The 13,304-nt window shown below is 38.1% G+C and overlaps 1 protein-coding gene across 2 annotated transcripts in view; it reads right to left on the minus strand.

Annotated features, from left to right (window-relative positions):
• Positions 1 to 7,682: 7,682 nt before the first annotated feature.
• The window catches only part of si:ch73-12o23.1 (lysosomal alpha-glucosidase), a 29,527-nt gene continuing 23,905 nt past the window's right edge, over positions 7,683 to 13,304 (minus strand). The window contains exons 13-20 of one of the 2 annotated variants that reach the window (XM_017717425.2): positions 13,161 to 13,294; positions 12,679 to 12,830; positions 12,214 to 12,362; positions 11,596 to 11,737; positions 11,368 to 11,466; positions 10,219 to 10,383; positions 8,185 to 8,331; positions 7,683 to 8,079 (exon numbers count right to left, since the gene is read on the minus strand). In XM_017717425.2, the coding sequence (XP_017572914.1) occupies positions 8,017 to 8,079; positions 8,185 to 8,331; positions 10,219 to 10,383; positions 11,368 to 11,466; positions 11,596 to 11,737; positions 12,214 to 12,362; positions 12,679 to 12,830; positions 13,161 to 13,294 (1,051 nt within the window). In that variant the 3' untranslated portion in view covers positions 7,683 to 8,016. Of the gene's footprint in view, positions 8,080 to 8,184; positions 8,332 to 10,218; positions 10,384 to 11,367; positions 11,467 to 11,595; positions 11,738 to 12,213; positions 12,363 to 12,678; positions 12,831 to 13,160; positions 13,295 to 13,304 lie in introns of those variants that run through there. The other variant, XR_005131152.1, reaches the window with a different exon arrangement.

The following is a 13,304-nucleotide window of genomic DNA, read 5'->3' on the forward strand; positions in this document are numbered from 1 at the left end:
AAGATGCAACAGGTTTATCCTTAGCTAGTGGTATAATTAGCCTACCTAGCAAACACTAGCTATCTAATAGCATCCCTGCAGAAAAAAAACAGCATTCCATGAATTCCATGCTGATTTAATTTGGTTTATGCTGGTCTGGGGCTGGTTTAGCTGGTCATGCTAGTTGACCAGAGTATCCAAAACACCACATATGCTGGTTTGCTGGTGATTAGCCATGCTGGGCTATACTGTTTTTCTACCAGGGATGCTAGCTTACCTAGCACAACCTGTACCAGCATAAAATAAAGCACATGATATATAAGCATTCTCACTGTCTGCCATGTTGTCATTTAGCAACATTTAATGTAGAAACGCTCACATTGTAAGTATTCTTTTTCTTTGTAAGCCTCTGTTTACCACTGCAGTTATATTGCTAATGTCAGCTAGCTATGGGATTAGGTCTCTGTGAGATTTGCAGTCATGTTAGCGCCAAGCTAATGGCGTACACTGACTTTTCCTCAGAGTTTAACACTATACAGCTCATAAACGATGACGTTTAGGGCTTATAAGACATCAGTCTTTGTATACTGAAGTCTTCAATAAGTTCTTGGCATTACTGGTTCAGTGTAAAGACTAACAGTGTTATAAGGAATAGCTGTTTGTGTCTTTGAAAAACTGAAATGATCATTATTTAAATTTTGTTAAGCTTTTTGCCTCAAAAATGTAATATACAATTTAAGCTCAAAACTCCTGTTTAAACATTTGTTTCCTAATGTGTGTGCATTTGTAATATTCAGGAAACAGGATTATTACAATGATATGTTGCTGTTAACATGCTGCCTTGTAAGAATACAGTACTAAGTTATTACAATTTGGCTGCCAGTATATTATTGTATATTTACAGTGCGTTTTTTTTTTTTTTTACACAGTGTTTAGGCTGTGCAAATTGCATTTGTTCACATTTCTTTCTAATCTTCTGCCATCATCTTTACCTTTTTATGTAAAATGTGCTTAACTCATGGTACGGCTTTTGTCTCTTGGTTTATAGATTTTTGCAGTAAGTCTAGGTACTTCGCATCAGTTTACATGCTTCACAGGCCTATATTCTTCTGACCAGAGGCCTCTACTGGGCCTTGCATGAACCATTTTTCAACACAGTGGCCAGAAAAGCTTCCTTAAGCTTTGTCTTATTTATGTTTTGTATATTTTTGTGTGTGCATTTTGTGCATCTAAATCAGAGGGTAAAACCTTTATCATATCTACCTGAGAGTACATAATGGTGGCTAGCTAGTGACAAAATAAAAATATAAAAGCTGTTATGTGACACAATCATGACAGTGAATATGCTACAAACTAACGCTAGGTAAGGTCAGTATTTCTTACCGCCCACCTGCTCGGATATGTCCTCATCAGTAGTGTTTTTGTTCTTACCATCTTGGTTTGACCTTTTTTTTTTTCTGCATTTGGTTGTGCCTTGTGTAAATATTTGTGGGCTAATTGTAGTTGGGCCAGATTCTGGCAACATTCATTATTTTACAGTGTTTGGACCTACACCTGGGCCAGAGAGATCTTGGTGACTGGTTGTGGCAGCCAGTACCAGATTCACACTGTTGCGCTGAATTTGATACGCTAATCTCTCCAGCCTGATGTTCATTTCTTGTTCTAATTTCCATTCCACTTTAAATTTTCCATTCCACTAGTTACATACTAGAGAATGAGACGCTAACTTCAGCTTCATCTCTTCTCCACTGTAGGAGACTCCGTGGCAATCAGCAAACTAGGGCTGAACCACTTGACAGGGAGGGGGCGCTGGTTCAACCCCTACAGATATACACTATTTTTTGTCCTCTTCCATGTGAACATTTTTTCTACTGCAAAGAAGTGTATCTTTCCACACAAACATCCTAAAGCCTGTCCAAGCAAAGCTACACGGATCAGGCATAACATCATGACCACCTCCTTGTTTCTACGTTCATTGTCCGTTTTATCAGCTCCACTTACTGTATAGCTGCACTTTGTAGATCTACAGTTACAGACTGTAGTCCATCTGTTTCTCTGATACTTTGTTAACCCCCTTTTATCCTGTTCTCCAGTGGTCAGGTCCACCATGGACCCTCACAGAACAGGTACTATTCGGGCGGTGGATCATTCTCAGCACCGCAGTAACACTGACATGGTCGTGGTGTGTTAGTGTGTTGTGCTGGTGTAACTGGATCAGACACAGCAGTGCTGAGTTTTTAAAACCATAAATCTGCCAAAACGGAAAAAAAGCTTGAGAATTACAACAAAAGAAGCCAATATTTTATTAAACAATACATACTTTCACTGTCAGAACATTTTATTTTTCTTTCAAAATATGTATGTTAAAACTGACTGGCCAGAGGATGGTAGTCATCAGATTTCAGTTGCTTTATATACACACACTGCCACAGGCATCATTAAATCTAGTGTAATTAAAATATACAATAGGTGCAAAATGAGCATGATCGTCTTGCTGGAAGCCATAAAGAACCACATTCAAGTATATTCAAACAATAAAAACTCAAGGGAACGAAAACTTCAGTGCCATCTTTGGGAAACACTTCAGCCTTTAAAAGTCGGCATAGCAGATTATATACATGCCCTTTCCAGCACAGGTAGAGGAATAGAAACGAAAAACAAAATAATAAATAAATTATATATTATATATATATATATATATATATATATATATATATAGATAGCCATTTTAACATAGCATCTAAAAATCTTGAGAATTTTTTAATACATTTTGTGAAAAGTCATTAGATACTATTTCAACATTCTGCAAAAACAAGCCAATAACATGCAATATTTAAAAAATAATATCTAAAAAAAATAAAATAAATAAATTTCAAAACATGGTCTATTTCAAAGAAAAAAAAAGCTGTTTTGAGATACTAAGTCAACATTTGGAGTACGTTTAATTATTTTTCAGATACCAAGTCGATATTTTTTAAAAAGTCATTTTGAGATAATAAGTCAATAACTTGAGAATAAATCACTATTTTGAGATATGAAGTGAACATTTCAAGAATCTGTTTGAGATATTAAGGCTATTTTGAGAAAACAAGTTACTATTTTGAGATACTAAGTCGATATTCTGAGAAGACATTTTGAGAAAGCAAGCCACGTATTTTGAGGAAATAAGCAATTAATCATTTTGATAGACCAAGTCCTACTGCTGCTAAAAGCAGAGAAGCAGGACAAAAAATTAGCGGACAAAAAAATTAATTAAGGCGATGGTTGAACTGAATCAGAATGATAGCAAAAGTAAATAGCTATAATATTGGATTTGAAAGCTATTTGGTTACTTTGATGTACACTGCTCAAAAAAAAAGGGAACACTTAAACAACACAATATAACTCCAAGTAAATCAAACTGTCCACTTAGGAAGCAGCACTGATTGACAATCAATTTCACAGCTGTTGTGCAGATGGAATAGACAACAGGTGGAAATTAGTGGCAATTAGCAAGACACACTCAATAAAGGAGTGGTTCTACATGTGGGGACCACAGACCACTTCTCAGTACCTTTCTGCTTTCTGGCTGATGTTTTGGTCACTTTTGAATGTTGGTGGTGCTTTCACACTCGTGGTAGCTGGAGACAGACTCTACAACCCACACAAGTGGCTCAGGTAGTGCAGCTCATCCAGGATGGCACATCAATGTGAGCTGTGGCAAGAAGGTTTGCTGTGTCTGTCAGCGTAGTGTCCAGAGGCTGGAGGCGCTACCAGGAGACAGGCCAGTACACCAGGAGACGTGGAGGAGGCCGTAGGAGGGCAACAACCCAGCAGCAGGACCGCTACCTCCGCCTTTGTGCAATGAGGAACAGGAGGAGCACTGCCAGAGCCCTGCAAAATGACCTCCAGCAGGCCACAAATGTGCATGTGTCTGCACAAACGGTTAGAAACCGACTCCATGAGGATGGTATGAGGGCCCGACGTCCACAGATGGGGGTTGTGCTCACAGCCCAACACCGTGCAGGACGCTTGGCATTTGCCAGAGAACACCAGGATTGGCAAATTCGCCACTGGCGCCCTGTGATCTTCACAGATGAAAACAGGTTCATACTGAGCACATGTGACAGATGTGACACAGTCTGGAGACGCCGTGGAGAGCGATCTGCTGCCTGCAACATCCTTCAGCATGACCGGTTTGGCAGTGGGTCAGTAATGGTGTGGGGTGGCATTTCTTTGGAGGGCCGCACAGCCCTCCATGTGCTCGCCAGAGGTAGCCTGACTGCCATTAGATACTGAGATGAGATCCTCAGACCCTTTGTGAGACCATATGCTGGTGCGGTTGGCCCTGGGTTCCTCCTAATGCAGGACAATGCTAGACCTCATGTGGCTGGAGTGTGTCAGCAGTTCCTGCAAGATGAAGGCATTGAAGCTATGGACTGGCCCACCCGTTCCCCAGACCTGAATCCGATTGAGCACATCTGGGACATCATGTCTCGCTCCATCCACCAACGCCACATTGCACCACAGGCTGTCCAGGAGTTGGCGGATGCTTTAGTCCAGGTCTGGGAGGAGATCCCTCAGGAGACCATCCGCCAACTCATCAGGAGCATGCCCAGGCATTGTAGGGAGGTCATACAGGCACATGGAGGCCACACACAATACTGAGCCTCATTCTGACTTGTTTTAAGGACATTACATCAAAGTTGGATCAGCCTGTCGTGTGTTTTTCCACTTTAATTTTGTGTGGGACTCCAAATCCAGGCCTCCATTGGTTAATAAATTTGATTTCCATTGATGATGTGTGTGATTTTGTTGTCAGCACATTCAACTTTGTACAGAACAAAGTATTCAATGAGAATATTTAATTCGTTCAGATCTAGGATGTGTTATTTGAGTGTTCCCTTTATTTTTTGAGCTGTGTATATACACTTTATTTATTACTAAAAAAAAAGAATTATGCCTCAGCAACGGTGTCACGCATTATGTAAATGTACATTTTTAATTCTTGAAACTCTTCTACATCAATCAGAAAGAACAAAAGATGATATTTTAAGCGTCAGTTTCGCAGACATGAACTAAAACTGTACTTAAACTACACTGCAAAGCCAATTATACTTCTCCATGAAAACTCTTGTTTAGTGTAGGCTTGGCTTTAATCTGGGTAGCCTATAGCTTAAAGCATCTCACTCTTATCCCATAGAGGATTAAGTACATTCATTGTAAAGCGCCTATGCAGCAAATCACAGTTTCGATGCACTGTAAGGCACAACGTGTCATAAAAGACAGACACTACAGCGACAACGTCTTTCAACAATATTACCCGAATATAGCCTCAGTGGGCATTTATGCTTACTGGACAGTGTTCCATCAAGAAAGAAATGACTGCAAAAATGTCTCATTTGCCTTCACAGTAAAATCCGGCTCCCCAGACCGATTTCATGAAATGCTCTCTGGACCAACAAACAAACTGTAGCTCCTGTATTTACAAAGATTAAACATGCAGCAGCTGTACACTGTACCATCACAGCACGCCTAACTAGTGCAATTAAGCATAATAAACAGCAACCAAATCACACACACAAACACATTTCTTTGATTCTATCCAAAAAGCATGTCATTTTAAGGATCTGCAGGGTTTTCTAAAAGCACAACAGCATGGATTGGTGAACACAGCCTGTAGTTAAAATGATCTTATACTCTTCCTTCATTTGGAAAACCTGTATCAGTTCATTAGAAAAGAACACTGGCAGGAAAAGGTCTGAATAACTTCGTAGAACCCTGCTATGTATCATTGACATAGTCCCGCCATAAACATGTCACAGCAGGCGTCACATGCTGTCAGGAGTGGTCATCACCATCATAGCATCAAACAGGTAACACTTCCTATGAGTCCTGTAGTCACAATGCTTTATAAGTGCATGTATGAGGGGTTATATGGCATACATGCCTGCCATAAGCTTGTATAACTGCATTATAGCTACATTACACTTTATAATACATGAGTATATAACATAAGTCAGATTTCATAACACATTATATAATATCTGTTCATAAGAACACTGGGGACATGAATGTTGTAATCCACTATAATATACTACAACAAGGTTCTGGTATACTTCCGGCATCCCCACTTCCACCTTAACACAGCTATGCAAGACCTGGGAGAAGATCATGTCTGGGTTAGTGAGAGAATAAGGGATGCTTTTTCTGGACCTGACACTGTTTCAAACTTTTTAAAAAGACAGAGTTGATCATTCATAGTTATAGGCTAGATGACTAAAGGTACAGATACACAGTACATGTCTGATGCCTTGTTTAGCAGTGGACTTTAGCTAGCGTTGCTAAATCGGGCCTTAAACAAATCCTGCAGTTGCAGATGAGGCAAGAAAACGGTCAACCTGATGGTGAAACCTGGATACTGGGCTTGTTGAAACTAGGAAACATGCCTTGTTTTTTAATTTGGCTGAAATATTACCATGTTGAATGTCCTGTATGTACCAGTTCAATAAACTCACTTAAAGCCTGTAAAGAGCACTTAGGAGGTATTATTCATTGAAATGTGCTTAATATTTAAAAAAAAAAAGCTGTGCATAAAGCTTGACCAAATGTTATTACATTAGTGCCTACAATGATCTTCTGAACAAATATTATGGAACATGATTTATGAAATCATCAAAGTTATTCATGATATGCCCAGTGTCAGGGGTCTTATGCATGCCGTATAATGTCTCTAATGATTTTATAAAGGATTCTGAATACAAGATTCATAGGAAGTGTCACCATCAAGCATTATGCGACTGGTGATAACATCTCATAAGAGCATATGACGTTTACAGCATGGTTATGTCTTTGATAAGCAGCTGGCTTCAAGTATGTGTTCTATGACAGCTTATAATGCATTCTTCAGACATTATAAACATGGCTATGGATATCTATAAAATGCATTACATTTATAGCCAGGTTTACTATGTATAATGCAGTGTTATAAGCAGCATTCATATCAGTACCAAAGAAACTCAGAATGAACTGAAGTAACACATTATAACATGCTATGAATGTTCACACCTGCCTAGTCATAAAGACATGCTTAGTCCAGCCATGATTTCTAAAATGTTAGCACTTAAGTTAGCTCCCTTTCTCCGTAGGGGGTTGGAAGTTTCAGTTTTGGTACTAGATTGTGTAGGAAAACCTTCCTTTAATCTAAAACACAACTATAAGTTCTCAGAATCAGGTTATACATGTCTAAAATAATCTATATACACGATGACAAGTGTTTGCGCGGTCAATGTTACAATATTGTGATGTTACAATACGTTGTAAGTGACAATAAGCTATTATTCTATTGCAGATAAATATAATTGAAGAACTGTTAGCACGTATTTATGACTAGGCGGGTTGTTATAATGCACTACACAAGTTGGGACTTGACAATGTACCATGTGATGAATACTACTTTTAAAGCTTGTCGACAATTCATAATAAGATATAACGCATGTTTGAGTGTTTATAACACCTTTTGAATGCATTGTAACCTGTAATGAATATTCACAGGTTCTTATAGACATGGCATTAAGTTGTAGTCCCAGCACATCCAGAAGGCTCACCTCACTTTCCCATAAATGTATTGCACAAGACCCTTCCCCTGAATCCTAATGTTAGTTTAAAAAAAAAAAAAAAAAAAAAAAAAAAAAAAAAAAAAAAAACCCACACCACTAACCTTCATCTGCATTTCCAATTAAACTACTCATCTGTATTTCCAATTGAAACGAACATACAGTTTCAGTTATTTTGAACAAAAGAAGCTCAGACTTACTAATGTAATGTTAGGAAATTGTCTTAAAATGTCAGTTGTCCCATTGAATCTCATTCTCCTTTCTGACACTTAACCAGTGGTCGGTCCGTAGTATCAAGTACACTGGACTGGCATCCCAGCGGTGATTGAGAATATATTACAATCAGTAGGTAGATTTTGTATTCACGGGTTACCCTTCATCCTCAAAAGTGAATTGTCCCACGGCAACTTGCATTTTCTTGTCGACGCTAATTAATTCGGGACTACGTCCAGCTGATCACAAAGTTCTGATTAAGGTTTAAACCAAGGTCGCTTACTGTCAACACCTGGAGGAACAGAAAGAGACACCGCATGTTATGTTTAACATTGATGAGAAGCTGCTCAGCTTTGTAATCCCACCCATTTATCCAAAATCTGATAGGACCTCTAACCTGATTGGCTGCGTAGTTGAACGCAGCTTCTTGGGAGTTCACGGTAACTGAGGTCGGCGTGCTCTTCACTCCGTAAAAAGAAACGGTCTCGACTGTGATGTAACTTGCCTCCAAGTGACTGTGCACCACCTCGGAGGTCATTGTGCTCTGGGGGGGGATAAAAAGGTGAGCGTACAGAGACACACTTTGGCACACTAATGAACTAGTACTGTATTCTGCTGACTTTAGCATATTACCATCAACATATTGGGGGCAATACATACATACATACATACATACATACATACATACATACATACATACATACATACATGTAAATAAATAAATAAATAAATAAATAAAAATAAATAAGGCTTATGCAAAAGCTACAGAACATTTTATATTTTTGGTTTAATATATTAGCATAACGTTAAAATAAACAGAAAATTGGTGTTTGATATTTTGTTTTTCTGAGGTGTGATAAGTTAAAACAGACAAAATTAACTAGTGGTGCTGTATTAACAATATTAAGAGCACAATCATTTTTATTTGTTATGTTTCACCTATTGTGTTGCACTAAATCCAATTAACCTCTTATTCCCCAGGTTATATTTTGGTTTGACCATCTGAATTCACACGACCAAATCGTAAGGCAAATTATTCAGTAACTGCATTATTTTATTTATTCATTTTTAATTTTTTTAAAGAAGATATTGCTATATGCTTATAATTTACTTAGTTAAACCGTCCCAAGAGAAGCACTGACAATATCCATAATATCTTCAGATAAATATACTGGCCCTTATTCACAAAAGATGTTTAGTGCAGATTTGACTGCCTTTAAATGAGGCACAACCTACTCTGGATCTGATTAATGAAACATTTTTAAAGACATGAAAAACTAGCAGAGATTTGAGCACAAATGAATCCAATTCTGTGCATAAAGTGAAGCATCCCCTACCTGCACCTCACTTATGTATCATTTACATGCAGATGTTTCAGGAGGGAGCCAATAAAATGACAGCATTCAATAATGTGAGCCAATGGCTGTGCTCATAGGTGGAGTTTGAAACAGAGCAGTGAGTGCACTGCTCCCCCTACTGACCAAACTTTATACTGGTAAAATGTATGAAGACTGGAAAGAAAAAAAAAAATGTTTTTAAGACTGTAGAATGACATCATAAAATAACATTTAAATGCTGTGTTAGCACAGTGTATGAGAGGCTTCAGCACAGGATGTATTTTGTATTGTTTATTTTGTTGGCTGAGGCAGTAGTAAACAACAAAAGCACTGTGTAATGTCTTTAAATGGAACATGGAATAGCTGCAGGAATTGTTTATACTAATGTGCATGTAAATTAAGTACATCAACATTTGTACTGGATTGCCAGGCAAATAAACTGTTAGTATTATTGTTCTTTTCTGTTTATAATAATAATAATAATAATAATAATAATAATAATAATAATAATAATAATAATAATAATAATGATAATAATGATAATAATGATAATAATGATAATGATAAAAATAATAATGATAATAATAATAATAGCTCTGGAATCTTTAATTAAAATTCAGTAAGGTCCAGTTAGAGAAAATTTCCTCAAGCAAAGGTCCAGAACATCATAATGTCTTAACTTGACATGACTCAGTGCCATATATAGTGCACCTACTGGTGACCTCTGTTATTGAGGATACTGATAACCACAAACCAAGCATTTTCTCAGGCTGTTAAATTATTATACTCCTATTTGAATGTTGTAAGTCATAGATTTTTCATAATGGTTTCTAAACCTTGTAAATAAAAATAAATAAATAAAATAAAAATGATAAGTTGTATAATTGCAATACTGTACTTGTGATTAGGCAGTTAATGTTGAAAATATCAAAATGCACAGACTTGTATGTTTAACTAGTGTATTCAGGATAACGGTCTGATGCAACAGCGTGTGATAACATTTTATAAAGTGGTTCTGAAATCTGAATGGCTGAACCACCTTTAAAGCCAGTGGACCTCACACATCAGCTAAATTCTGTATGTGACTTTCATACCTCTTTAAGTCTAAAAGTGATGTAGGCATACTGGTCAGTCTCATAGGTGTCCAGCGCCTCCCCGTCGTCCCAGAAAAGATCGCCCTCTGCCAGGCCCTCCTCAGTCAGACACACAATCAGGCGCAAAGGTTGACCACTGCTCACCCACAGAGTCGTGTTGGGTCTCTGAAACACACACATGGACAGTGATTACACGATGCACTCGTGGTAGCCTCCGCAAAACATCAACATGCAAGATTTTTAACACTAGAATGACTAAAGCTATGAAAATTTTCGTAAGGGAAACCAGCCACCATGTAGCCTACTCCCCTGCTGTGAAGCCATTAACGCCTATTGTCTTTTCTAATGATAAGGAATGCGTTATAAGCACCAACCCCCATCCCACAGAAAGCTCCTACAGCTCCCAAAGCACCTAACGTGACAACTTGAGGTGAACCTGAAGTTACAACCCGAGTGTATATGTTACCGATCCTACAGCGCGACGGAAAATTTGCAGAATCGGGTTTCAAAAGTTATAATTCAAGGGCGCGTAGTAGCAGACAGATAGAGCAGTGGTGATTTCTCTAAGACTGCAAGGGAAATCTCAGTCATGCTAGTGTTAAGGTTATATGACTTGGCCAGTTGAATCCCTTACACACAACATTAGAGGATCTCCTCTGGTAAAATTGAGTCAGCTCGAATAGGACGGAAAGAAAAGTTTCTAATGCACACAATGTGACTATTCTGGTGCAAGATATAAGTTAAATGGGACAAAGCTGAAGTCTCTGGACATTAGGTTTGATAAGGTTAAGCACCTGTGTTTATTCACATTACCCCGCATAGCCTGGTTCAAAATATGATAGCCTGGACATTCACTTCAGTGTTATGTTTAGAATTAAACGAACCAACAAAAAACAATTAGAATAGCATTAGGCTAATGAAGTGAACCCTGCAAAAGGTACCTTCTCCTTCTGATGATTCCACCATTAAAGGGAACCCTTTGCTGGAAATAACTATTATTATTATTATTATTATTATTATTATTATTATTATTATTATTATTATAACTTTTGCAATGAGTAAATTTTATATAATCCAGCTGCTCTTAGCAAAATATTATCACTTGCAAAATGAGCAAAAAGTGGGTGGAACCCAAGCTACTTCTCATACCTGTGTAGGTATGATGGATCCTTCTCGAAGATGCACATTGATTTTGTCCAGAGGAGCACGAAGCTTGACCTCTTCGCCCTTGCTGACTATTGAGTCTCCCTGGGACACACAATGACATCCACACATAATTAGCCAATCTAAACTCTTAGCAGATCTAGAGCAGACCTGCAGACTCAAGTCACATTTAACTGAAAGCACAGCTGTATGGTTTATGGTTGAAGGACATACCGTGTAGAAGTCATACCAGAGGCCCTGAGGCAAATAGCCCACAACGTAATCCACACCTGGGTCCAAAACTGGCGTCACCAACAAACTCTTCCCCCACAGGAATTGTTTGTCTATGACATAGGTCTTCTGATCTGTAGGGAACCTGAAATATAACATTACACCAAAAAAGATTAGAGAACATTAATAAAAATGATCTTTACGTACCAATACTGCTTCTGCTTAGAGATGGCACCAAATCAGATGCCAGGTTTCAGTATCAGGCTGAAATTTCAGCAGAAAATGCAGGACTGGATATCAGAGGGAAAGAATAAATCTGAATGAATACTCCACCTTGAAATGAAAATCGATGGACAGATATACTGCTTTCCAACTGTGCAGTGCTTCAAACCATGTAAAAATCAATGTAATTAATCTTTTACTTTTCATTTTGGCACATTTTGGCAGCTTTTAGAGGAAAAAAAAACCAAAAACTTCTCAGCCGAAACTTTTCATTACTGTCATAGGAAAAGAAAAAAAAAGTGGTAGTATGCCTTTATCTCTGATGTATGTGCACCCATCCTTAGAAGAAAGACATATGCATGTGTGTGTTTAGGGCAACAGGGTGATTGTGTGTCTTACTCGAAAAACAGGGGTCTGGCAACAGTTTGTCCACTGAGGTGTGCATGATGAAAGAGCGTATAAAGGAAAGGAAAGAGGGAATAACGGAGCAGGAGAGCTTCTTTCATTGCAGTTTGAGCAGCTGGACTGAAAACAGTAGGATCCTGTGCCTGCAGAAAACAAAAAAAAAAAAAAAAGACAAAAAAAAAAAAAATTAGATTAGAACGTTCAATTTTACAAAGCTCACTAAATTATATTGACAATTTTGTTTTTCAGTTTACTGACTTTTGCACTATTCATTTATGTGAAAAGGATGGTGTACACATTTCAATTAAATAAACGTAATGCATTTTCTGTGCATGTGTGTTTCACAAAAAGCTTCTCATACAGGCTAAAAGGGTGATCTTAAGTGAAACGGCACATAGTAAATTAAATAATGCTTGTATAACTACTAAGGTTGATAAATTTCCTCAAATACACACATACCTTACTTTCTTTAGTGTTATGGTTCCTGGTGAAGGGGTAGAAAGCCCCAAGCTGAGTCCAGCGCACACACAGTTCTTCAGTGGTGGTGTCTGAAAAGCCACAGATGTCTGCTCCCACCAGTGGAATGCCCAGAAGGTTAAAAGTCAGCATGCCTGGATGGAGCCAAAACAAATTCAGAATAAACAGACAGTAGCAGTAAACATTATTTGTGCTGGAGTGAGAGTTTATTCGAGGATGGAGAAAAACAATCACCACAGTACAGTCACACAATATTCTGGGAGTATAAATGTCTTATTATTTAAGTATGTTTAATGCGTAGAAATCAACTGCTAGATCAATAAATTACCAACATGCATTTCTGTCTTAATCCAAAAGATGGCACTATTCCTTTTTTCATTCCCAGGCTTTGGTCAGTAACTTTATAAGTTGTCGTGTTACCAGTTTAGATAGTTTAGATATTTAACTAGTCATTGTTTAGGTACCTGGAATGGACATGTATAAGTCTTTCCATTTGCTCCTGTTATCCCCTAACCAGTGGCCCGAATGAACTCCCTGACTCGGAAATGTGGACCGGGAGATCACAAACGGACGCTTCCCCAGGATCTTCTTCAAAGCACTAAAAGCAA

Source organism: Pygocentrus nattereri, chromosome 12, assembly GCF_015220715.1.
Source record: "Pygocentrus nattereri isolate fPygNat1 chromosome 12, fPygNat1.pri, whole genome shotgun sequence".
Taxonomy (NCBI): domain Eukaryota; kingdom Metazoa; phylum Chordata; class Actinopteri; order Characiformes; family Serrasalmidae; genus Pygocentrus; species Pygocentrus nattereri.